The sequence below is a fragment of the Euleptes europaea genome, chromosome 1 (assembly GCF_029931775.1).
Source record: "Euleptes europaea isolate rEulEur1 chromosome 1, rEulEur1.hap1, whole genome shotgun sequence".
NCBI lineage: Eukaryota > Metazoa > Chordata > Lepidosauria > Squamata > Sphaerodactylidae > Euleptes > Euleptes europaea.
Genome location: NC_079312.1, coordinates 9188873 through 9212353, shown reverse-complemented (window position 1 = coordinate 9212353; position 23481 = coordinate 9188873). Strand labels below are relative to the sequence as shown.

Genomic DNA, 23481 nt, shown 5'->3' with positions numbered 1-23481 from the left:
CACTGTGTGAACAGACTGCTGCACTTGATGGGCCTTGGTCTGATTCAACATGGCTTTTCTTAATATCTTATGCCCCAGTTATCAGCTTTTCTGGCATATAATGGTCCTTTTTAATATATATGCTAAGATATTGCCCAAAACCAAAAATAGGCTTGGATCCTGCAGTAAGACTTGGTGGATAGAAGGGATTTTCATCAGCGGAATGGGACTTTCTTATCTTCCTTCCACCACAGCAGCTCAAACAGACCCCAAGTAGTTGTTCCTGGGGGACAGGGGACCCCCAGAAACAGATTAGGGGGGAGCCAGAGGTATTCTATGGGAGGGGACAATTGGTAAAAATAGCTTCCCCTTCTGTTAGAAGGAATTTTCTCAGTCAGGAGAAGAGGAGGTTGAGGGGGGACATGATAGCTCTCTCTCAGTCTGTCACTTAGAAGAGGGCAGGGAGCTGTTTCTATTAGCAGTAGAGGATAGGACTCGCAATAATGGGTTTAAATTATGGGTGGAAAGGTACCAACTGGATATTAGGAATTTCTTTTTTTTTTTACAGTGAGAGTGGAATCAGCTGCCAATGGAATCGGCTGCCAAGGAAGGTGGTGAACTCCCCCTCTATGGCAGTCTTGAAGCAACAGCTGGATGAACACTTGTGAGGGATGCTCTAGGCTGATCCTGCATTGGGCAGGGGGTTGAACTAGATGGCCTATATGGGCCCTTCCAACTCTATGATTTTATAACACCACCACCCCGCAAATGGCAAACCCAATTCTTCAGGGAGGAGGGGAATCCCATGCGAAACAGGCAGTTGTGGGTCAGCTTTTTTCCCCAACCTCACATCATCTCTTCCTCTGCCCACCTCCAATCTCTCCCTGGTCTCAGAAACTGGAGTGGGACCGTGATTAGCTTGAATGATTGAGGGGAAAAGCAGGGAACCTTACCCAGAGAGGCCACCGTCTCATAATTCTCCTCCATCACTTCCCCATACAGGGCCCTTTGGCCTCGATCTAGCAGTGCCCACTCCTCCTCGGTGAAGCACACCACCACCTCCTCAAAGGACACCGGACCCTGCAGGCAGCGAGAAAATATATTCTCCTCAGAGATGAAGTTGTGCTTCTTTCCTTCTGACAGCAAACCACAATCATGGCTACGTTCACGTGTCTGGATATTCCCCTGCAAGACTGAATCTTTTCTAAAGGACAGTCACAGCCTTCCCAGAGGGCAGATTTGACAGAAGGAAAGAGAAGTATTTGGGGGCCCAGGGTACCAAGGCTGCCCCCTTCCCACCACCCCCACAATCCCTTTCCTACCTGATCTGGCTGACCGGAAGCTGTTTCCTCCACACCCTGAACAGGAAAAAATTCAGACTTTATAGCTCGTGGCATTCCATCCTCTGCTGGGGAAAGAAAGGTTGGGGAAAATGTTGCAGCCTTTATCTATGTACTGCATTTTATGTTGTATATTACAGTTCTTTTATATTGGCTCCCATCAGCAGCAGCAGCAGCTTTCAAAGCCGTCATGGTCCTCAAAACATCCTGGGGCAGAATCTCTCAGCTAGGCCAGGCTCTGGGGCCATACATCTTTGACTCATCCAGAAGGCTGTCAATTCTGGGTTGGGAAATTCTTGGATATTTGTGGGTGAAGTCTAGGGAGGAACCTCAGCAGGGTATAACACCATACAGTCCACCCTCCAAAGCAGCCATTTTCTCCAGGTGAACTCATCTCTGTAGTCTGGAGGTCAGCCGTAATTCTGAGAGACCTCCAGGCCCTGCCTGGAGAACAGACACATTATAGTCAAATAGTACCTCCTAAAATAAAATATTACAACATTAATAATTATAAACACATAATCTTTTTTAAAAAGTTCAACATAAGTAGGTTATGACTTACCATGAGATATACATAAAAAAATATTTCAACACAATATACAAAAATATACATTTTGGATGTAACAGACAATATCCACTTATATAACAGTATATAAAGTAATCCTACATGTCTATATTCAACAGATGATTCAGTTCAATGTAATTCAAATTGTTGGTTCCAACAGGTCGTATTAGCAGGTCTACTGGTGTAAATATAGCATTAACAAAATGATGTAGTCCTACTGGAGCAAATTGTTGGTTCAACAGGGAGTGTTCCAACAGGTAGTATTGAGACAAGTTCCCGAGTATAAGTATTAATATGAAACAATAGGAGTACATCATTTGTTAATTCTAAATTTACACCATTAGACCTGCTAATACGACCTGTTGGGACACTACCTGGTGAACACTACCTATTGAACCAAAAATTTGAATTCAATGAATTGAATCACCTGCTGAATATATACTTGCAAGATTACTTTATATACTGGTATAGAAGTGGATATTGTATGTTTCATCTACAATATATATTTCAATATATTAGTTGTGTTGAAACATTTTTGATGAATACCTCATGGTGAGTCATAACCTACTTATGTTGAACTTATTTAAAAAGATTGTATGTTTATCATCTATTAATGTAGTAATATTTTATTTTAGGAGGTACTATTTGACTATAGTGTGTCTAGCTGACATTTTTAGTACCTTCACATTCCCCCCTGTTTTTTCTTGGCCACACCTGCCTGAAGAATGGCAATCCTCTCTTTTGGGATTCAATGCTATTAAAACACCATCTGTGGCTAGGGTTTTTTGTTTTATGAAAGCTGCCTTTATTTATTTATCAGATTTTTTTCAGTTGCCACTCACCCAAAGGGTCTTGCGGCCACACATCATTAAAACTGTATAAACGAGTTAAAAACAACACAAAAAGATAACAATTATAAATACAATTTAAAACTATACACATTTAAAACATCCAAGATGCCCTTAGTCCATATCTGATAAACAAAAACCAATAAGAAATAGCAAAGTATTTCCAGCAGTGAAGGAGGGGGGGGACACAGGGAGACCAGCAAGACGGAAACTGTCACTGTCCTCACCCATATGTCTCACAGGCCCTATGAAATTGCTTCAAGTCCCTCAGGGGCTGTTCCACCAGGCTGGGGCCAGACCTGATAAAGCCCGGGCCCTGGTTGAGGACAGCCAGATGTTTTTTAGGCCAGGGATCACCAGTAAGTTTTCACCAGCTGAGCAAATTGCTCTTTGGGGGGGATGTATCAGGAGAAGCGTTTATTAAAAGGAGAAATGAAGTTAAAATGGGCCCTGTCAATCCTTACCCAGTGAGGTGGCATCTTGGTCATACTCCACTACCATCCCCCTCAAAGGCAGGTTCTTTTCAGTGTCCAAAGGCTCCTCCTGTACCTGTGTAAAACCAGCGACCAAGTCAGCGAAAAGACCATGCGATTCAAAGAACTGTCAGGATCACAATTAGGCAAAAGAAAAGAAATAGGCTGATGCACAGAAATAGCACAAGAAGTTCCTCCTGTGGGTCACTTTGAGGACAGGATGGGACTGGTGGCAGAAAATGCCATCAAGTCACAGCTGACTTACAGCAACCCTGCAGGGTTTTCAAGGCAAGAGACATTCAGAGGTGGTTTGCCATTGCCTGCTTCTGCATAGTAATCCAAGTCTTCCTTGATGGTCTCCCATCCAAGTATTAACCAGGGCTGACCATGCTTATCTTCTGAGATCTTCTGAGATCAGGCTAGCCTGGACTATCCAGGTCAGGGTTAGGCTGGGACTGTGTGTGTAAAGTGCCGTCAAGTTGCAGCCAATTTACGGTGACCCCTGGTGGGATTTTCATGGCAAGAGATTAATCAGAGGTGGTTTTGCATTGCCTTCCTCTGCAGAGTCTTCCTTGGAGGTTTCCCTTCCAAGTACCGACTCTGCTTAGCTACAGTAGATTAAACCCTCTTACCTGCTGTTCCAGGTTCTCCTTTTCTGCCTGGCTCAGAAGGAAGCCTTCTGCCAGGGCCACCGCCTGGGAACTGGTCTCTGGCCCACATTCCCGGACCCAGCTCTGCATCTCTGGGGGCAGGACCACCAGGAACTGCTCCAGGATCACCAGGTCCAGCATCTCCTTCTTGGTGCACCTTTCTGGCTTCAGCCACTGGCAGAAAAGACGGTGGAGTCGGCTGCAGACCTCTCGGGGCCCTTCCGCCTCCTGGTAGCAGAACTGCCTGAATCGCTGGTGCTGTAGATCTGTGCTGAGAGCTTCTTCAGCCTGGATCTTCGGCAGGGTTCCTTCCCAGAATCCCCCACTGCTCCCCACCCAAGGGGCTTCATGGCCTCTGCAGGCTTCAGGCTCTGCCAAGTCTTCCTTCTTTATCCTTTCCTCCAGAGCAGCCCTCCAAAGGGCCCCATAATCACCGTTTTCTCTGGCCATATTTTGTTCGGCAGGCAAAGAGAGTCTCATTTAATGGAATCCCTGCCAAGCGCTTTATCCTAAATGTTCAGACTTGCAGCCAATGAGGAGCTTTCAGCTGAGCTCCCAGGTCCTGCCCCTGTGGGAAAGGCAAGGACAGACTCAATCCCACAGAGAAACTACAACTTGGGGGGTGGGAGAGAAAATGATGCAGAGGTCTACTCACATCACCTACTTGCCTAGTCCCTTTGACTGGAAATGCCGGGGACTGAACCTGGGACCTTCTGCATGCCAAGCAGATGCTCTGCCACTGAGCTACAGCCCCTCCCCATCCATACATAAGTGCTGTCAAGTCACAACCAGCATGGTGTGGAGAGCCAGAGTGGTGTAGTGGTTACAGTGTTAAACTGGAACCTGGGAGCAAGGGGAAATAAAAGGGCCCCACCAGTCACATATGATTAAAAAAAAATAGTGTCAAGGCCGATGGTGCAAGCCCAAGAGGCTTCTAAAGGGGAATCTGTTAGTCTTACAGTGGTTTTTCAAAGAAGAGTATAAATTCAGTAGCCAGGAGACCTCGGTTCAAATCCCCACTCTGCCACGAAAGCTTGCTGAATGGCCTTGAGCCGTTCGCATGCTCTTGGCCTAACCTACCTCACAGGGTTGCTGTGAGGATTGATGGGAGGAGACCCCTTGAGGAGAAAGATGGAGTATAAACAGAGTAGAATAACATAAAAATAAAAATTGACTTATGGCAACCACAGCAAGGAGCTTTCAAGGCAAGTGAGAAGCAGGGTCAGGGGCCCGGGCACTTAAATGACACCGGCCTTGAATTTGGACACCTGGAATCTGCCGGCGTGATCTCCTGGCTCAGCAGAGGAAAGAAAGTCTTGACTTAGGGATGCCAAAGGGTCGGGGGCCCAGGTGTTATGTATGTACTTTGGTTAGTAGTTTGGGACAGTAGGCAAGAGCAACCCGCGGAGCTTGGGGTTCTCTCCAAGGATCCAAATCCCTGAATGCCCATTGGTCACAAGCATTCTCTCTACGGGGCACAACAGGCAGGACTGGGCTAGGGTTGCCAATGGCAAGCTGGGAATTTCCTGGAGGTTTGGGGAGTGGAGCCTGGGACGGGGAGGAAGAAGGCCATCGAGGCCACGCTCCATAGCATCCATCTTTTCAAGAGGGACTGACCTCCGTCACCTGGAGGTTGCCAGGCAACCCTAGGGCAGACCCCCCTCCCCTGTGGTTCCCAGCGCCTCAGCCTCCCTATCCACAGCCCCACCCGGCACTCCTCCCACCCCATTTAGCTGGCTCTCCTTGGGGACTGAGGCTGTCGCCCATTTCATCTCCCCCCTTCCACTGCAGCCCCCCCCACCCCCAGCACCCCCCACCCCCAGCACCCCCCAGCACCCCCCAGCAAGACTCCCCATCAGCCAAATGCATATAAAACTCACCAGATCTTGAAGTGGGGAGAATCAATGGGCGCTGGAAGGGGGGGGGAAGAGCAGAGCAGGAAGCAGCCGCTCCAGCCTTTGCGACTCTCTCGTCGGAATGCGATTAGAGTGTTGGATGGGAAGTCGCGAAGGGGCGGGACCGAGGTGAAGGCGTCCTCAGACGCTCTTTCAGGAGCAACTCTGTGGTATTAACCTCTTGGAACCTGGAGGGCTTTTGAGGTGCCAGTGATTGAAACAGGGAAGAATGGGTGGGGATGGACAGATTAATCAATATGTTGAAAAATGGAAGATTGACTGCAGATATACAGAAGGAATGGGAGAGCTTTTTTGAATATGCTAATCGGAAAGTTTAGCTGATATATAATAGAGACAGAACACAATAAGATGTTTGGAATAAGATTTAAGATAAATTCAGAGTATAAACATAGATAAAAGCAATAACTGTTAATTCAAAGCAAAACCATTATAGATTAACTACACCAAGGGATATTGACCCCAGAAGTAAGGGTAAACTGTGTGGATGTAGATGTTTGTCATCTATTTTTTTTCTGAAAATGTTAATAAAATATCTTTTTTAAAAAGGAAAAAATATCACTGACTGGTAGCGTTGCCAGCCTCCAGGTGGCAGCTGGAGATTTCCCGGAACTACAACCTATGACCAGGCAATTGAGATCAATTCCCTGATAGAAAATGACTGTTTTGAAGTGTGGACTGTATGCCATTATACTTCCCTCCCAAAACTGCACCCTCCCCAATCTTCACCCCTCCCCCAAATCTCCAGGCATTTCCCAACCTAGACTTGGTAACCCTAAGGGGTCACTGACCTTTTTGAGCCTTGTTTAGCCAAATCCCTTTTGTGGCTTCCTATCTACTTGAAAAGTTCCTTAGGGTGCTCTTTTTTTAATGTGTCAGATTTTAATCCCACACTACCTTCTCAAAGAAGTTCAGGGGAGCAGAAACCATGCCCCATATCCCACTTTCTACTCAAAACAGCCTTGTTAGGTAGGTTAGGCAGAGAAAGAGAGCCACTCACTCAAGTTTTTAAATGTTCAAATGTTTTAATGTACACTGCATTGGGAACCCTGATCAAGTGGAAATGTGGCATAAAATAAATACACCAATAAAAGATTGCCCAGTGACTTTCATGGGCAAGTTTTGGTTTACAACCAGGACTTCCCTGGTCTTTTTTTTAGCTTCTGCCCAAACTGCGCTTCAGGATGCCACTAAACATTGATTCAGTAAAAGCAGCCATGGCCTTCAGTTTGCAAGACCTGAGCAAACTCATAAATGATAGGATGTTTTGGAGGTCATTAATTCATAGGGTTGCCATAAGTCAACTTGGTAACACCTAACACACCTAACACAAACACTGGGCTGCTGTATTCTGTAAAAATCCACTCCTTCCTTCCAGATGTATAAAAGCTCGTTGTTCATTAATTATGACCCTTTAACTGACTTCTGTTGTGATTGAACTCAGGTCATGAGCAGAGCTTTGACTGCAGTGCTGAAGCTTAGCACTCTGCACCACGAGGCTCCTTCCTATGTTCTTATGTAAGTATAAAAGACCACACTGTTTTGATCAGAGTTACAAAAACATTTATTCTAAAAAGAACATTAGGATTGTACGTGTCATTAAAGGCAGAAAGCAGAAGGCTTCCAAAGATGACCACAAGCTTAAAAGTATACAAAGAGAGAACTAAATTATCCCACCCTACCTGATATAAAAGTCAGCTGGGCACCAGAAGCTGATTTATGGCATTCTCCTTGATCAGGCCAGTATGGGATTATTTTGGCCACAGGCTTGCTCATGCCAAAGGGCAACAAAGAGCAGGAATTGCAAATCCTGACACGCATCTGCCCCACATAACAAAATACTCCAAGGAAGAAAAGGGCTAGAGGAGAAAGGTACAGGAAAATCGGAGTCTACTACCAAGCCTCTGTCCACCATACACAGAGGGGCCTTGTCACGCTGGGCTTTTCTTTGTATGCCTGGAATAGAGTCTGTAGTTTTGGGCCTCCGGTTTTGCTGCATTTGCTGCAGTATGAACAGTTGTATGGTTTCTTCCACCTATGTATTCTTTGATGTGACGTTAGTGTTAGGCTTGCACGTTATGTTTAAAACCCCTTCCTCACTCAAAGTATTTCTATTCTCTACCATAGTGTGGATTCTTCGATGATTTTTAAGCCTTCGCTCCTGAGAAAAAGTCATGCTGCACTCAGAGCACTGGTACAATTTCTCTCCATCATGGATGCTTTGATGTGAAATAAGGGTTGCTACCTGAGTGAAGCCCTTTCCACACTCGAGGCATTTGTGGAATTTCTCCCCTCTGTGAATTCTTTGATGGGAAGTAAGATGTGACTTCTGAATGAAGCACTTCCCACACTCTGAACATTTATATGGCTTTTCCCCTGTGTGGACGGTTTGGTGGGAGTCCAGGTGTGCCTTCCGTTTGAAGCTCTTCCCACACTCTGCACAGTTGTATGGTTTCTCCCCTCTATGGATCCTTTGTTGTGAAATTAGGTTCTTAAACTGAGTGAAGCTTTTCCCGCACTCGCTACATTTGCCAGATCCCATAACATAATTATTTGGAGACCAGGCCTTACTCCAAGTTCAAACTGGCATTTTCCTAAATATTTCTGGGAAAAGTGAAACTGTCCTGGGGTCAGGGGAGCAGAGAGAGACTTGAAGACCCACAAGATGTGTAAGTGTAGTTCTGAAGAAGCATTACAAAATCAATCAGGGTTATTATGGGAAAGAGAACAAGAAAATGGAACTGATGTGTGTTAAAGGACCCTAAATAGAAACCAAAATGTAGGAAACAGTAGACTGAGTTTATTGAGTGTTGCTGGAACACATAAAATGCCTTTCCACAGAGCCCCACAAAAGCCCCAAACACTATCAGAAATTCAGAACCGATGCAGAGACGATACTGAGATGAGGACACAGAAAAACAACCTGAGGAACACGGGCCATATCCTGAAGACGTAAATGTGATCAAAATTACACCATGTGACAAAAGTTAAATTATTTGCTTGTCTCTAGGCAAGAAGAGCCCTTGGTTTGGTAGTGAGCTCCAACTTCAACAGAATATGTTTTTGACTGTCCTCTGGTCCAGGATCAAAATAATTATCTTATGGGATCTGACAGATTCCTGCTGGAGTTCATTTGAGAACTGGGCTGGGTAACATTGCATGCCTGAATAACACATTGCATATATCTAGATGCTGGTTTTACAGTGGACTTCAAAGACAGCCAACAATCTTCACTAACCCAGAATTATGTCTTGAAGCCCAAGAGTGGGAGAAGAGGTAATGGAGGGGTCAGGAAATAGTGGGCACCAGAGAAACTGAAACAGGAAGAGATGAGGAACCCCAACAGTTCTTTCAAAATGGAAAGAATGGAGCTGGCGGTTTCCCCCAGGAATTGTATGGGGAGCGGTGCTATTTAACTGAGAGAGGATCTGGAGGCAGGGGTGAATGAGGTGGCCCAATTTGGGTGGGTGGGGGTCACCAAGGAGGATGAAGATACAAAGCTGTATGACCCCATCAGGATTTGATTCAGGAAAGCTAGTCACATTTCTCTTAGAGCTCTCTCAGCCTCACCTACCTCACAAGGTGTCTGTTGTGGGGAGAGGAAGGGAAGGAGATTGTAAGCCAGTTTGATTCTCCTTAAAAGGTAAATTTACAGGATTCTCCTGTGACTCAGTTTTTTTAAATAGTTTAGGTAGGTAGCTGTGTTGGTCTGCAGTGGCTCCCTTTTTTTGGGTCATCTGATGAAATATACCACTTCCCACATCACAAACCCTGATATGTCTTCTCCCCTGTATGAATCCTCAAATGTTTGTTTAAGGCTGATTTTTCACAAAAGCTCTTGCTACACTTCAAACACGTAAAAGGTCTCTCCCCACTGTGGATTCTCAAGTGCTTCTTTAAGGCTGAGTTTTCAGAAAAGCTCTTATTGCACTCCAAACACGTAAAAGGCTTCTCCCCGGTGTGGCTTCTCTGATGCCTCATAAGGCCTCTGTTGTTAAGGAAGCTCTTTCCACATTCGGAGCATTTGAAGGGCTTCTCCCCAGTGTGAATCTGCTGGTGTATAGAAAGTGAACTCTTCGCACGGAACCGCTTTCCACACACTGTGCAAATGAAAGGTTTTTCCCCTGTGTGGATTCTTTGATGTATGGTCAATTCATCCTTCTGATTGAACTGTTTCCCACACTCAGCGCATTTAAAAGGTCTCTCTCCTGTGTGGATCCTTTGGTGTCTTGTAAGATCAGGATTATTCACAAAGCCCCTGCCGCACTCGGGGCATTCATATGGTTTCTCCCCGGTATGGATTCTGTGATGTCGTTGAAGGTTTGAGCGAATGCTGAAGCTCTTTCCACACTGTGGGCATTTATATGGTTTCTCTCCAGTGTGAATCCTTTTATGTAGTGTAAGGTGTGAGTTGGAACTGAAGCTCCTCCCACACTGCATGCACAGGTATGGTTTCTCTCCTGTGTGGATTCGCTGATGCGTAGTCAGTTTGTCCTTCTGACGGAAGTTCTCTCCACACTCTGAGCATTTGAATGGTTTTTCCCCGGTGTGAACCGTCCAGTGCCTATTAAATTTGGATTGAATGTTGAAGCATTTTCCACACACGGGACACGGAATCTGTCCCTTTCCTATGTCTACTTGCTCTTGAATTAGGGCTCCATGGATTTCACCACCCTGAGAAGCAGAAAAATTGCTCCTTCTCCTTTCATTGTTTTCTCTTTTCTGCTCTTCCTCCTCTTCAGATGGGCTACCTGTGAATGGGTCTCCCTCATTCTCACTCCTCCACCCCAAACCTGATGGAACAAAAGAGAGAGAAAAAAAACCCTGAAAAATAAGGTTGCCAGTGCCTAGGTGGAACCTGGAGATCTCCTGGAATTACAACTGAACTACAGAGATCAGTTCCCATGGAGAAAATGGCTGCTTTGGAGGATGGACTCCAGGGTATTATACCCTACTTATGGCCTACTTATGGAAAAGACAGTCATGCTAGGAAAAGTTGAGGGCAGCAGGAAAAGAGGAAGACCCAACAAGAGATGGATTGACTCAATAAAGGAAGCCACAGCCCTCAATTTGCAAGATCTGAGTAAGGCTGTCAAAGATAGGACATTTTGGAGGACTTTCATTCATAGCGTTGCCATGAGTCAGAAGCGACTTGAGGGCACTTAACACACACACACACACACACATGGCCTTCCTCTCCCCAAACCTTGCCCTCCCCAGTCTCCACCCTCAGCATCTTCAGAAATTTCCCATTCTGGAGTTGTAAACCCCACTGTTAAGACCCTCTGGTGGAAATGGATCTACAAATCCAGGAATTGTCCAATGGAGGGATGTGAGCAGTGGTGTCCCTCAGGGATCTGTGTTTGAACTGGTGCTTTTCAACCTGTTCATCGGTGACCTGGAGCTGGGGGTGAACAGCGAGGTGGCCAGGTTTGCAGATGACACCAAATTATTTCGGGTGGTTAAAACAAAACCAGACTGTGAAGAGCTCCAAAAGGATCTCTTCAAACTGGAGTACTGGATAATAGGCATGATGAATACGTATTCTCTCCAGAAACAGAGGAGCATGACTAATATATTAGGTGCTGTGGAACACAGGCAGGATAATGCTGCTGCAGTCATCTTGTTTGGGGGTTTCCTAGAGGCACCTGATTGGCCACTGTGTGAACAGACTGCTGCACTTGATGGGCCTTGGTCTGATCCAACATGGCTTTTCTTAATATCTTATGCCCCAGTTATCAGCTTTTCTGGCATATAATGGTCCTTTTAAATTTATATGCTAAGATATTGCACCAAACCAAAAATAGGCTTGGATCCTGCAGTAAGACTTGGTGGATAGAAGGGATTTTCATCAGCGGAATGGGACTTTCTTATCTTCCTTCCACCACAGCAGCTCAAACAGACCCCAAGTAGTTGTTCCTGGGGGACAGGGGACCCCCAGAAACAGATTAGGGGGGAGTAAAAGGTATTCTATGGGAGGGGACAATTGGTAGAAAGGGCTCCCCCTTCTATTAGAAGGAATTTTCTCAGTCTGGAGAAGAGGAGGTTGAGGGGGGACATGATAGCTCTTCCCATACTCTGAGCATTTGAAAGGTTTTTCCCCGGTGTGAACCGTCCAGTGGTTATTAAATTTGGATTGAATGTTGAAGCATTTTCCACACACGGGACACGGAATCTGTCCCTTTCCTATGTCTACTTGCTCTTGAATTAGGGCTTCATGGATCTCACCACCCTGAGAAGCAGAAAAATTGCTCTTTCCCCTTTCATTGTTTTCTCTTTTCTGCTCTTCCTCCTCTTCAGATTGGCCACCTGTGAATGGGTCTCCCTCATTCTCACTCCTCCACCCCAAACCTGATGGAACAAAAGAGAGAGAGAGAGAGAAACCCTGAAAAATAAGGTTGCCAGTGTCTAGGTGGAACCTGGAGATCTCCTGGAATTACAACTGAATTACAGAGATCTGTTCCCATGGAGAAAACGGCTGCTTTGGAGGATGGACTCCAGGGTACTATACCCTACTTATGGACTTCCTCTCCCCACACCTTGCCCTCCCCAGTCTCCACTCTCAGCATCTTCAGAAATTTCCCATTCTGGAGTTGTAAACCCCAATGTTAAGACTCTCTGGTGGAAATGGTGGATAGAAGGGATTTTCATCAGCGGAATGGGACTTTCTTATCTTCCTTTCACCATAGCCGCTCAAACAGGCCCCAAGTAGTAGTTCCTGGGAAAGAGGGGACCCCCAGAAACAGATTAGCAGGGAGTAAGAGGTATTCTATGGGAGGGGACAATTGGTAAAAATGGCTCCCCTTCTGTTAGAAGGAATTTTCTCAGTCTGGAGAAGAGGAGGTTGAGAGGGGACATGATAGCTCTCTTAAAGTCCGTCACTTAAAAGAGGGCAGGGAGCTGTTTCTATTAGCAGTAGAGGATAGGACTCACAATAATGGGTTTAAATTATGGGTGGAAAGGTACCGACTGGATATTAGGATTTATTTTTTTACAGTGAGAGTTGTTCAGCAATGGAATCGGCTGCCAAAGGAGGTGGTGAACTCCCCCTCTATGGCAGTCTTGAAGCAACAGCTGGATGAACACTTGTGAGGGATGCTCTAGGCTGATCCTGCATTGGGCAGGGGGTTGAACTAGATGGCCTATATGGGCCCTTCCAACTCTATGATTTTATAACACCACCACCCTGCAAATGGCAAACCCAATTCTTCAGGGAGGAGGGGAATCCCATGAGAAACAGGCAGTTGTGGGTCAGCTTTTCCCCCAACCTCACATCATTTCTTCCTCTGCCCACGTCCAATCTCTCCCTGGTCTCAGAAACTGGAGCGGGACCATGACTAGCTTGAATGATTGAGGGGAAAAGCAGGGAACCTTACCCAGAGAGGCCACCGTCTCATAATTCTCCTCCATCACTTCCCCATACAGGGCCCTTTGGCCTCGATCCAGCAGTGCCCATTCCTCTTCGGTGAAGCACACCACCACCTCCTCAAAGGACACCGGACCCTGCAGGCAGCAAGAAAATATTTTCTCCTCAGAGATGAAGTTGTGCTTCTTTCCTTCTGACAGCAAACCACAATCACGGCTACTTTCATGTGTCCGGATATTCCCCTGCAAGACTGAATCTTTTCTAAGGGACCATCACAGCTTTCCCAGAGGGCAGATTTGACAGAAGGATAGAGAAGTATTTGGGGGCCCAGGGTACCAAGGGTGCCCCCTTCCCACCACCCCCACAATCCCTTTCCTACCTGATCTGGCTGACCGGAAGCTGTTTCCTCCACACCCTGAACAGGAAAAAATTCAGACTTTATAGCTCGTGGCATTCCATCCTCTGCTGGGGAAAGAAAGGTTGGGGAAAATGTTGCATCCTTTATCTATTTACTGCATTTTATGGTGTATATTGCAGTTCTTTTATATTGGCTCGCATCAGCAGCAGCAGCAGCTGGTATTCCAAAGTAGACTGCCTTTGAATATGGAGGTTCCATTCAGCCTCCATGGTGAAAACACATATCAGTCCATCAATTCCTCTCAGCCCTTTCAAAGCCCTCATGGCCCTCAAAACATCCGGGGGCAGAATCTCTCAGCTAGGCCACGCTCTGGGGCCATACAACTTTGTCTCATCCATAGGGCTGTCAATTCTGGGTTTGGAAATTCTTGGATATTTGTGGGTGAAGTCTAGGGAGGAACCTCAGCAGGGTATAACACCATACAGTCCTCCCTCCAAAGCAGCCATTTTCTCCAGGTGAACTCATCTCTGTAGTCTGGAGGTCAGTCGTAATTCTGAGAGACCTCCAGGTCCTGCCTGGAGAACAGACACATTATAGTCAAACAGTACCTCCTAAAATAAAAGATTACAACATTAATAATTATAAACACATAATCTTTTTTTAAAAGTTCAACATAAGTAGGTTATGACTTACCATGAGATATACATAAAAAAATATTTCAACACAACTAATATACAAAAATATACATTGTGGATGTAACAGACAATATCCACTTATATAACAGTATATAAAGTAATCCTACATGTCTATATTCAACAGATTATTCAGTTCAATGTAATTCAAATTGTTGGTTCCAACAGGTCGTATTAGCAGGTCTACTGGTGTAAATTTAGCATTAACAAAATGATGTAGTCCTATTGGAGCAAATTGTTGGTTCAACAGGTAGTGTTCCAACAGGTAGTATTGAGACAAGTTCCCGGGTATAAGTATTAATATGAAACAATAGGACTACGGTACATCATTTGTTAATTCTAAATTTACACCAATAGACCTACTAATACGACCTGTTGGGACACTACCTGGTGAACACTACCTGTTGAACCAAAATTTGAATTCAATGTATTGAATCACCTGCTGAATATATACTTGCAAGATTACTTTATACACTGCTATAGAAGTGGATATTGTATGTTACATCTACAATATATATTTTAATATATTAGTTGTGTTGAAATATTTTTGATTAATACCTCATGGTGAGTCATAACCTACTTATGTTGAACTTATTTAAAAAATTGTATGTTTATCATCTATTAATGTAGTAATATTTTATTTTAGGAGGTACTATTTGACTATAGTGTGTCTAGCTGACATTTTTAGTACCTTCTCATTCCCCCCTGTTTTTTCTCGGCTATATCTGCCTGAAGAATGGAAATCCTCTCTTTTGGGATTCAATGCTATTAAAACACCATCTGTGGCTAGGGTTTTTTGTTTTATGAAAGCTGAACTTTATTTATTTATTAGATTTTTTCAGTTGCCACTCACCCAAAGGTCTTGCGGCCACACATCATTAAAACAGTATAAACGAGTTAAAAACAACACAAAAAAATAACAATTATAAATACAATTTAAAACTATACACATTTAAAACATCCAAGTTGCCCTTAGTCCATATCTGATAAACAAAAACCGATAAGAAATACTAAAGTATTCCCAGCAGTGATGGAGGGGGGGGGGGACACACAGGGAGACCAGCAAGATGGAAACTGTCGCTGTCCTCAGCCATATGTCTCACAGGCCCTGTGAAATTGCTTCAAGTCCCTCAGGGGCTGTTCCACCAGGCTGGGGCCAGAGCTGATAAAGCCCGGGCCCTGGTTGAGGACAGCCAGATGTTTTTCGGGCCAGGGATCATCAATAAGTTTTCACCAGTTGAACAAATTGCTCTTTGGGGGGGATGTATCAGGAGAAGCGTTTATTAAAAGGAGAAATGAAGTTAAAATGGGCCCTGTCAATCCTTACCCAGTGAGGTGGCATCTTGGTCATACTCCGCTACCATCCCCCTCAAAGGCAGGTTCTTTTCAGTGTCCAAAGGAGCCTCCTGTACCTGTGTAAAACCAGCGACCAAGTCAGCGAAAAGACCATGAGATTGAAAGAACTGTCAGGATCACAGTTAGGCAAAAAAAAAAAAAAAGAAAAAAAGAAAAGAAAGAGGCTGATGCACAGAAATAGCACAAGGACTTCCTCCTGTGGGTCACTTAGAGGATAGGATGGGACTGGTGGCAGGAAATGCCATCAAGTCACAGCTGACTTATGGCAACCCTGCAGGGTATTCAAGGCAAGAGACATTCAGAGGTGGTTTGCCATTGCCTGCTTCTGCGTAGTAATCCAAGTCTTCCTTGATGGTCTCCCATCCAAGTATTAACCAGGGCTGACCATGCTTATCTTCTGAGATCTTCTGAGATCAGGCTAGCCTGGACCATCCAGGTCAGGGTTAGGCTGGGACTGTGTGTATAAAGTGCCGTCAAGTTGCAGCCAATTTACGGTGACCCCTGGTGGGATTTTCATGGCAAGAGATTAAGCAGAGGTGGTTTTGCATTGCCTTCCTCTGCAGAGTCTTCCTTGGAGGTTTCCCTTCCAAGTACCGACTCTGCTTAGCTACAGTAGATTAAACCCTCTTACCTGCTGTTCCAGGTTCTCGTTTTCTGCCTGGCTCAGGAGGAAGCCTTCTGCCAGGGCCACCGCCTGGGAACTGGTCTCTGGCCCACATTCCCGGACCCAGCTCTGCATCTCTGGGGGCAGGACCGCCAGGAACTGCTCCAGGATCACCAGGTCCAGCATCTCCTTCTTGGTGCACCTTTCTGGCTTCAGCCACTGGCAGCAAAGATGGTGGAGTCGGCTGCAGACCTCTCGGGGCCCTTCCGCCTCCTGGTAGCAGAACTGCCTGAATCGCTGGTGCTGTAGATCTGTGCTGAGAGCTTCTTCAGCCTGGATCTTCGGCAGGGTTCCTTCCCAGAATCCCCCACTGCTCCCCACCCAAGGGGCTTCATGGCCTCTGCAGGCTTCAGGCTCTGCCAAGTCTTCCTTCTTTATCCTTTCCTCCAGAGCAGCCCTCCAAAGGGCCCCATAATCACCGTTTTCTCTGGCCATATTTTGTTCCGCAGGCAAAGAGAGTCTCATTTAATGGAATCCCTGCCAAGCGCTTTATCCTAAATGTTCAGACTTGCAGCCAATAAGGAGCTTTCAGCTGAGCTCCCAGGTCCTGCCCCTGTGGGAAAGGCAAGGACAGACTCAATCCCACAGAGAAACTACAACCTGGGGGGTGGGAGAGTAACTCATGCAGACCTAAACCTTCTCTCTTGAGGGGAGGGGGACCAGACAGAGGATCCGAGATGCTGTCCTCTCTGTTACCCTTCCTTCCCTTCTCTCCCTCTCTGCCTTTCCTTGACACCCCCCCCCAATACATTCCTCTGCTTTCCCTTCCTCAGAGGCTCCCACCTGCACCACCGGCCACTCTATTCATCACATGAACACATGAAGCTGCCTTATACTGAATCAGACCCCCTTTGGTCCATCAAAGTCAGCATTGTCTACTCAGACCAGCAGCGGCTCTCCAGGGTCTCAGGCAGAGGTCTACTCACATCACCTACTTGCTTAGTCCCTTTGACTGGAAATGCCGGGGACTGAACCTGGGACCTTCTGCATGCCATGCAGATGCTCTGCCACTCAGCTACAGCCCCTCCCCATCCATACATAAGTGCTGTCAAGTCACAACCAGCATGGTGTGGAGAGCCAGAGTGGTGTAGTGGTTAGAGTGTTGGACAGGAACCTGGGAGCAAGGGGAAATAAAAGGGCCCCACCAGTCACAGGTGATAAAAAAAAAATAGTGTCAAGGCCGATGGTGCAAAAACAGGTAAAATTTTCTATGCGTTTCACCCAAGAGGCTTCTAAAGGGGAATCTGTTAGTCTTACAGTGGTTTTTCAAAGAAGAGTATAAGTTCAGTACCCAGGAGACCTCGGTTCAAATCCCCACTCTGCCACGAAAGCTTGCTGAATGGCATTGAGACGTTTGCAAGCTCTTGGCCTAACCTACCTCACAGGGTTGTTGTGAGGATTAATGGGAGGAGACCGATAGAAGCTGCTTTGGGTCTCTCTTGAGGAGAAAGATGGAGTATAAACAGAGTATAATAACATAAAAATAAAAATTGACTTATGGAAACCACAGCAAGGGGCTTTCAAGGCAAGTGAGAAGCAGTTTGCCGCCACTTTCCTCTACAAAGTATTGGAAGATACTTAATATAAATATATCACCTCTCAACTGTCTCACCTCCAGACTAAACATATGGAGCTCATTCAACCTTTCCTCATAGGACTTGGTCTCCAGACCCCTCATCATCTTCGATGTCCTCCTCTGGACACGTTCCAGCTTGCCTATATCCTTCTTAAACTGCGGAGCCCAAAACTGAACACAATAATCTAGGAGTGGTCTAACCAGAGCGCAGAAAAGCATCACCATCACTTCGCGCGAACTGGACACTATACTTCTGTTGCTATAGCCCCAAATCGCATTTGCCTTTTTAGCTACCGCATCACACTGCTGACTCATGTTCAGTGTATGGCCTACTAAGATCCCTAGATCCTTTTTGCACATACTACTGCCAAGACAAGTCTCCCCCATCCTATAATTATGCATTTCCTACCTAAAGGCAGAACTTTACATTTATCTCTGTCGAAATTCATTTTATTAGTTTTAGCCCAGTTTTCCAGCCTGTCAAGATCACCCTGTACCCTGTCTTCTACTGTATTTGCCACCCCTCCCAATTTACTATAATCTGCATATTTAATAAGTATCCCCTCTATTCCTTCATCCAAATCATTTACAAAGATGTTGAACAACACAGCTCTAGGACAGATCCCAGAAACACTACACTTGCCACTCCTCTCCATGATGAGGAGAAACCATTAAGAAGCACTCTTTGGGTACAATCTGTCAACCCCCTACAGATCCACCTAACAGTAATAGGATCCAAACCACATTTTACCAACTTGACAACAAGAATATTATGTGGAACCTTATCAAAAGCCTTACTGAAATCAAGATAAATTATGTCCTCAGCCTTCCCCTGATCCAGTAAGGAAGTAACTTTCTCCCAAAAAATGTTTTTAAGACTTCTTAATATTCACCGTCTTGGGGGCCCTATTTGAATGAAAAGGAGGCATAGAAATGTTTCAAATAAAGAAAAACCTAGACGCAAAGTAGTTTCAAGCCAGGTGCACTGAAATGACACCGGCCTTGAATTTGGACACCTGGAATCTGCCGGCGTGATCTCCTGGCTCAGCAGAAGAAAGAAAGTCTTGACTTAGGGATGCCAAAGGGTTGGGGCCCCAGGTGTTATGTATGTACTTTGGTTAGTAGTTTGGGACAGTAGGCAAGAGCAACCCGCGGCGCTTGGGGTTCTCTCCAAGGATCCAAATCCCTGAATGCCCATTGGTCACTAGCGCCATTGGACGCGAGGATCGTCCCCCCCCCCAATCATGACCCAGGGGGGCAGTGGCTGCAAGCGGCCAGGGGGGCATATAAGCGGGGGTCTGTCCACTGTTCTCCAGTTCTGTTCTCGTTCTCAATAAACGCGGTGGTTGTTGGAACTCCGTCTCTGTCCTCCCCACGCGGACTTAACACCAAGTCAGTGCATTTACCTGGGCTGAATAAAGACCTTGCATTCATGGCTCATTACCATTGCTGATTTCTCCACACCCATCTCTCCCCAGGACATCACAGACTCTTCTGCAGACCACACCTCATCCCATCACACCTGCTATTCACATTTACATACTGTTAACATTTACATACTAATGCTTGTCTGAATTCATTCTTCTCTACTTAAAGACAGATGGATTCACATTCTAGCCGTATCTGAAGAAGTGAGCTGTGGCTCACGAAAGCTCATGCTACCAGAAAATAATGTTGTTAGTCTTTAAGGTGCTACTGGACTCTTGCCCTTTTCTATTAACACCAAGCATTCTCTCTACGGGACACAACAGGCAGGACTGGGCTAGGGTTGCCAATGGCAAGCTGGGAATTTCCTGGAGGTTTGGGGAGTGGAGCCTGGGACGGGGAGGGACTTGAGCAGGGGAGGAAGAAGGCCGTCGAGGCCACGCTCCATAGCATCCATCTTTTCAAGAGGGACTGACCTCCGTCACCTGGAGATTGCCAGGCAACCCTAGGGCAGACCCCCCTCCCCTGTGGTTCCCAGCGCCTCAGCCTCCCTATCCACAGCCCCACCCGGCACTCCTCCCACCCCATTTAGCTGGCTCTCCTTGGGGACTGAGGCTGTCGCCCATTTCATCTCCCCCCTTCCACTGCAGGCCCCCCCCACTACCCCCCCCCCAGCAAGACTCCCCATCAGCCAAATGCATATAAAACTCACCAGATCTTAGGTGGGGAAAATCAATGGGCTCTGGAAGGGGGGGGGAGAGCAGAGCAGGAAGCAGCCGCTCCAGCCTTTGCGACTCTCTCGTTGGAATGCGGTTGGATGGGAAGTCGTGAAGGGGCGGGACCTGGGTGAAGGCGTCCTCAGACGCTCTTTCAGGAGCAACTCTGTGGTATTAACCTCTTGGTACCTGGAGGGCTTTTGAGGTGCCAGTGATTGAAACAGGGAAGAATGGGTGGGGATGGACAGATTAACCAATATGTTGAAAAATGGAAGATTGATTGCAGATATACAGAAGGAATGGGAGAGCTTTTTTGAATATGCTAATCGGAAAGTTTTAGCTGATATATAATAGAGACAGAATACAATAAGATGTTTGGAATAATATATCGATTTAAGATAAATTCAGAGGATAAACATAGATAAAAGCAATAACTGTTAATTCAAAGCAGACCATAATAGATTAAGAACACCAAGGGAACATCGTAATAATAGAGTAACGTTTAAGATATATATTGACCCCAGAAGTAAGGGTAAACTGTGTGGATGGAAGTGTATGTAGATGTTTGTTATCTATTTTTTTTCTGAAAATGTTAATAAAATATCTTTTTAAAAAAGAAAATAATATCACTGACAGGTAGCGTTGCCAGCCTCCAGGTGGCAGCTGGAGATTTCCCGGAACTACAACCTATGTCCAGGCAATTGAGATCACTTCCCTGATAGAAAATGGCTGTTTTGAAGTGTGGACTGTATGCCATTATACTTCCCTCCCAAAACTGCACCCTCCCCAATCTTCACCCCTCCCCCAAATCTCCAGGCATTTCCCAACCTAGACTTGGTAACCCTATGGGGTCAGTGACCTTTTTGATCCTTATTTAGCAAAATCCCTTTTGTGTCTTCCTATCTACTTGAAAGGTCCTTAGGGTGCTTTTTTTTATATGTCAGATTTTAATCCCACACTACTTTCTCAAAGCAGTTCAGGGGAGCAGAAACCATGCCCCATATCCCACTTTCTCCTCAAAACAGCCTTGTTAGGTAGGATACGCAGAGAGAGAAAGAGAGAGAAAGAGAGCCACTCACTCAAGTTTTTAAATGTTCAAATGTTTTAATGTACACTGCATTGGGAACCCTGATCAAGTGGAAATGTGGCATAAAATAAATATACCAATAAAAGATTGCCCAGTGATTTTCATGGGCAAGTTTTGGTTTTGTTCATTAATTATGACCTTTTAACTGACTTCTGTTGGGATTGAACTCAGGTCATGAGCAGAGCTTTGACTGCAGTACTGCAGCTTAGCACTCTGCACCAAAAGGCTCCTTCCTATGTTCTTATGTAAGTATAAAAGACCACACTGTTTTGATCAGAGTTACAAAAACATTTATTCTAAAAGGAACATCAGGATTGTATGTGTCATTAAAGGCAGAAAGCAGAAGGCTTCCAAAGATGACCACAAGCTTAAATGTATACAAAGAGAGAACTAAATTATCCCACCCTGCCTGATATAAAAGCCAGCTGGGCACCAGAAGCTGATTTATGGCATTCTCCTTGATCAGGCCAGTATGGGATTATTTTGGCCACAGGCTTGCTCATGCCAAAGGGCAACAAAGAGGAGGAATCGCAAATCCTGACACGCATCTGCCCCACATAACAAAGAACTCCAAGGAAGAAAAAGGCTAGAGGAGAAAGGTACAGGAAAATCGGAGTCTACTACCAAGCCTCTGTCCACCATACACAGAGGGGCCTTGTCATGCTGGGCTTTTCTTTGTATGCCTGGAATAGAGTCTGTAGTTTTGGGCCTCCGGTTTTGCTGCATTTGCTGCAGTATGAACAGTTGTATGGTTTCTTCCACCTATGTACTCTTTGATGTGACGTTAGAGTTAGGCTTGCACGTTATGTTTAAAACCCTTTCCTCACTCAAAGTATTTCTATTTTCTACCATAGTGTGGATACTATAGATGATTTTTTAGCCTTCGCTCCTGAGAAAAAGTCATGCTGCAGTCAGAGCACTGGTACAATTTCTCTCCATCATGGATGCTTTGATGTGAAATAAGGGTTGCTACCTGAGTGAAGCCCTTTCCACACTCGAGGCATTTGTGGAATTTCTCCCCTCTGTGAATTCTTTGATGGGAAGTAAGACGTGACTTCTGAATGAAGCACTTCCCACACTCTGAACATTTATATGGCTTTTCCCCTGTGTGGACGGTTTGGTGGGAGTCCAGGTGTGCCTTCCGTTTGAAGCTCTTCCCACACTCTGCACAGTTGTATGGTTTCTCCCCTCTATGGATCCTTTGTTGTGAAATTAGGTTCTTAAACTGAGTGAAGCTTTTCCCGCACTCGCTACATTTGCCAGATCCCATAACATAATTATTTGGAGACCAGGCCTTACTCCAAGTTCAAACTGGCATTTTCCTAAATATTTCTGGGAAAAGTGAAACTGTCCTGGGGTCAGGGGAGCAGAGAGAGAGTTGAAGATCCACAAGATGTGTAAGTGTAGTTCTGAAGAAGCATTACAAAATTAATCAGGGTTATTATGGGAAAGAGAACGAGAAAATGGAACTGATGTGTGTTAAAGGACCCTAAATAGAAACCAAAATGTAGGAAACAGTAAACTGAGTTTATTGAGTGTTGCTGGAACACATAAAATGCCTTGCCACAGAGCCCCCTAAAAGCCCCAAACACAATCAGAAATTCAGAACCGATGCAGAGACGATACTGAGACGAGGACACAGAAAAACAACCTGAGGAACACGGGCCATATCCTGAAGACGTAAATGTGATCAAAATTAGACCATGTGACAAAGGTTAAATTATTTGCTTGTCTCTAGGCAAGAAGAGCCCTTGGTTTGGTAGTGAGCTCCAACTTAAGCAGAATATGTTTTTGACTGTCCTCTGGTCCAGGATCAAAATAATTATGCTAGAGTTAATTTGAGAACTGGGCTGGGTAACATTGCATGCCTGAATAACACATTGCATATATCTAGATGCTGGTTTTACAGTGGACTTCAAAGACAGCCAACATTATCTTCACTAACCCAGAATTATGTCTTGAAGCCCAAGAGTGGGAGAAGAGGTAATGGAGGGGTCAGGAAATAGTGGGCACCAGAGAAACTGAAACAGGAAGAGATGAGGAACCCCAACAGTTCTTTCAAAATGGAAAGAATGGAGCTGGAGGTTTCCCCCAGGAATTGTATGGGGAGCGGTGCTATTTAACTGAGAGAGGATCTGGAGGCAGGGGTGAATGAGGTGGCCCAATTTGGGTGGGTGGGGGTCACCAAGGACGATGAAGATACAAAGCTGTATGACCCCATCAGGATTTGATTCAGGAAAGCTAGTCATATTTCTCTTAGAGCTCCCTCAGCCTCACCTACCTCACAAGGTGTCTGTTGTGGGGAGAGGAAGGGAAGGAGATTGTAAGCCAGTTTGATTCTCCTTAAAAAGTAAATTTACAAGATTCTCCTGTGACTCAGTTTTTTTAAATAGTTTAGGTAGGTAGCTGTGTTGGTCTGCAGTGGCTCCCTTTTTTTAGGTCATCTTAGTGATGAAATATACCACTTCCCACA

The 23481-nt window shown here is 45.5% G+C and overlaps 1 protein-coding gene across 1 annotated transcript; it reads right to left on the bottom strand.

The window, feature by feature from the left end:
* Positions 1 to 4372: 4372 nt before the first annotated feature.
* LOC130485107 (zinc finger protein 345-like) lies at positions 4373 to 16639 on the bottom strand. The gene is made up of 7 exons (XM_056858252.1): positions 16172 to 16639; positions 15512 to 15596; positions 13145 to 13327; positions 11835 to 12119; positions 9616 to 10561; positions 8014 to 8290; positions 4373 to 4423 (listed from the first exon to the last, which is right to left on the bottom strand). Exons 1-7 carry the CDS (start codon positions 16637 to 16639, stop codon positions 4373 to 4375), a joined length of 2295 nt encoding a protein of 764 aa, XP_056714230.1.
* Positions 16640 to 23481: the final 6842 nt, after the last annotated feature.

What these genes read in the sequence shown, in the direction of transcription:
- LOC130485107 (XM_056858252.1), bottom strand. Translation starts at nt 16,639, where the DNA reads ATGGCCAGAGAAAACGGTGATTATGGGGCCCTTTGGAGGGCTGCTCTG. An exon ending in ACGAGAACCTGGAACAGCAG is followed by an intron (nt 15,597 to 16,171) that starts GTAAGAGGGTTT and finishes GGTTTTACACAG; the next exon opens with GTACAGGAGGCTCCTTTGGA. An exon ending in TGAGACGGTGGCCTCTCTGG is followed by an intron (nt 12,120 to 13,144) that starts GTAAGGTTCCCT and finishes TTGTTCCATCAG; the next exon opens with GTTTGGGGTGGAGGAGTGAG.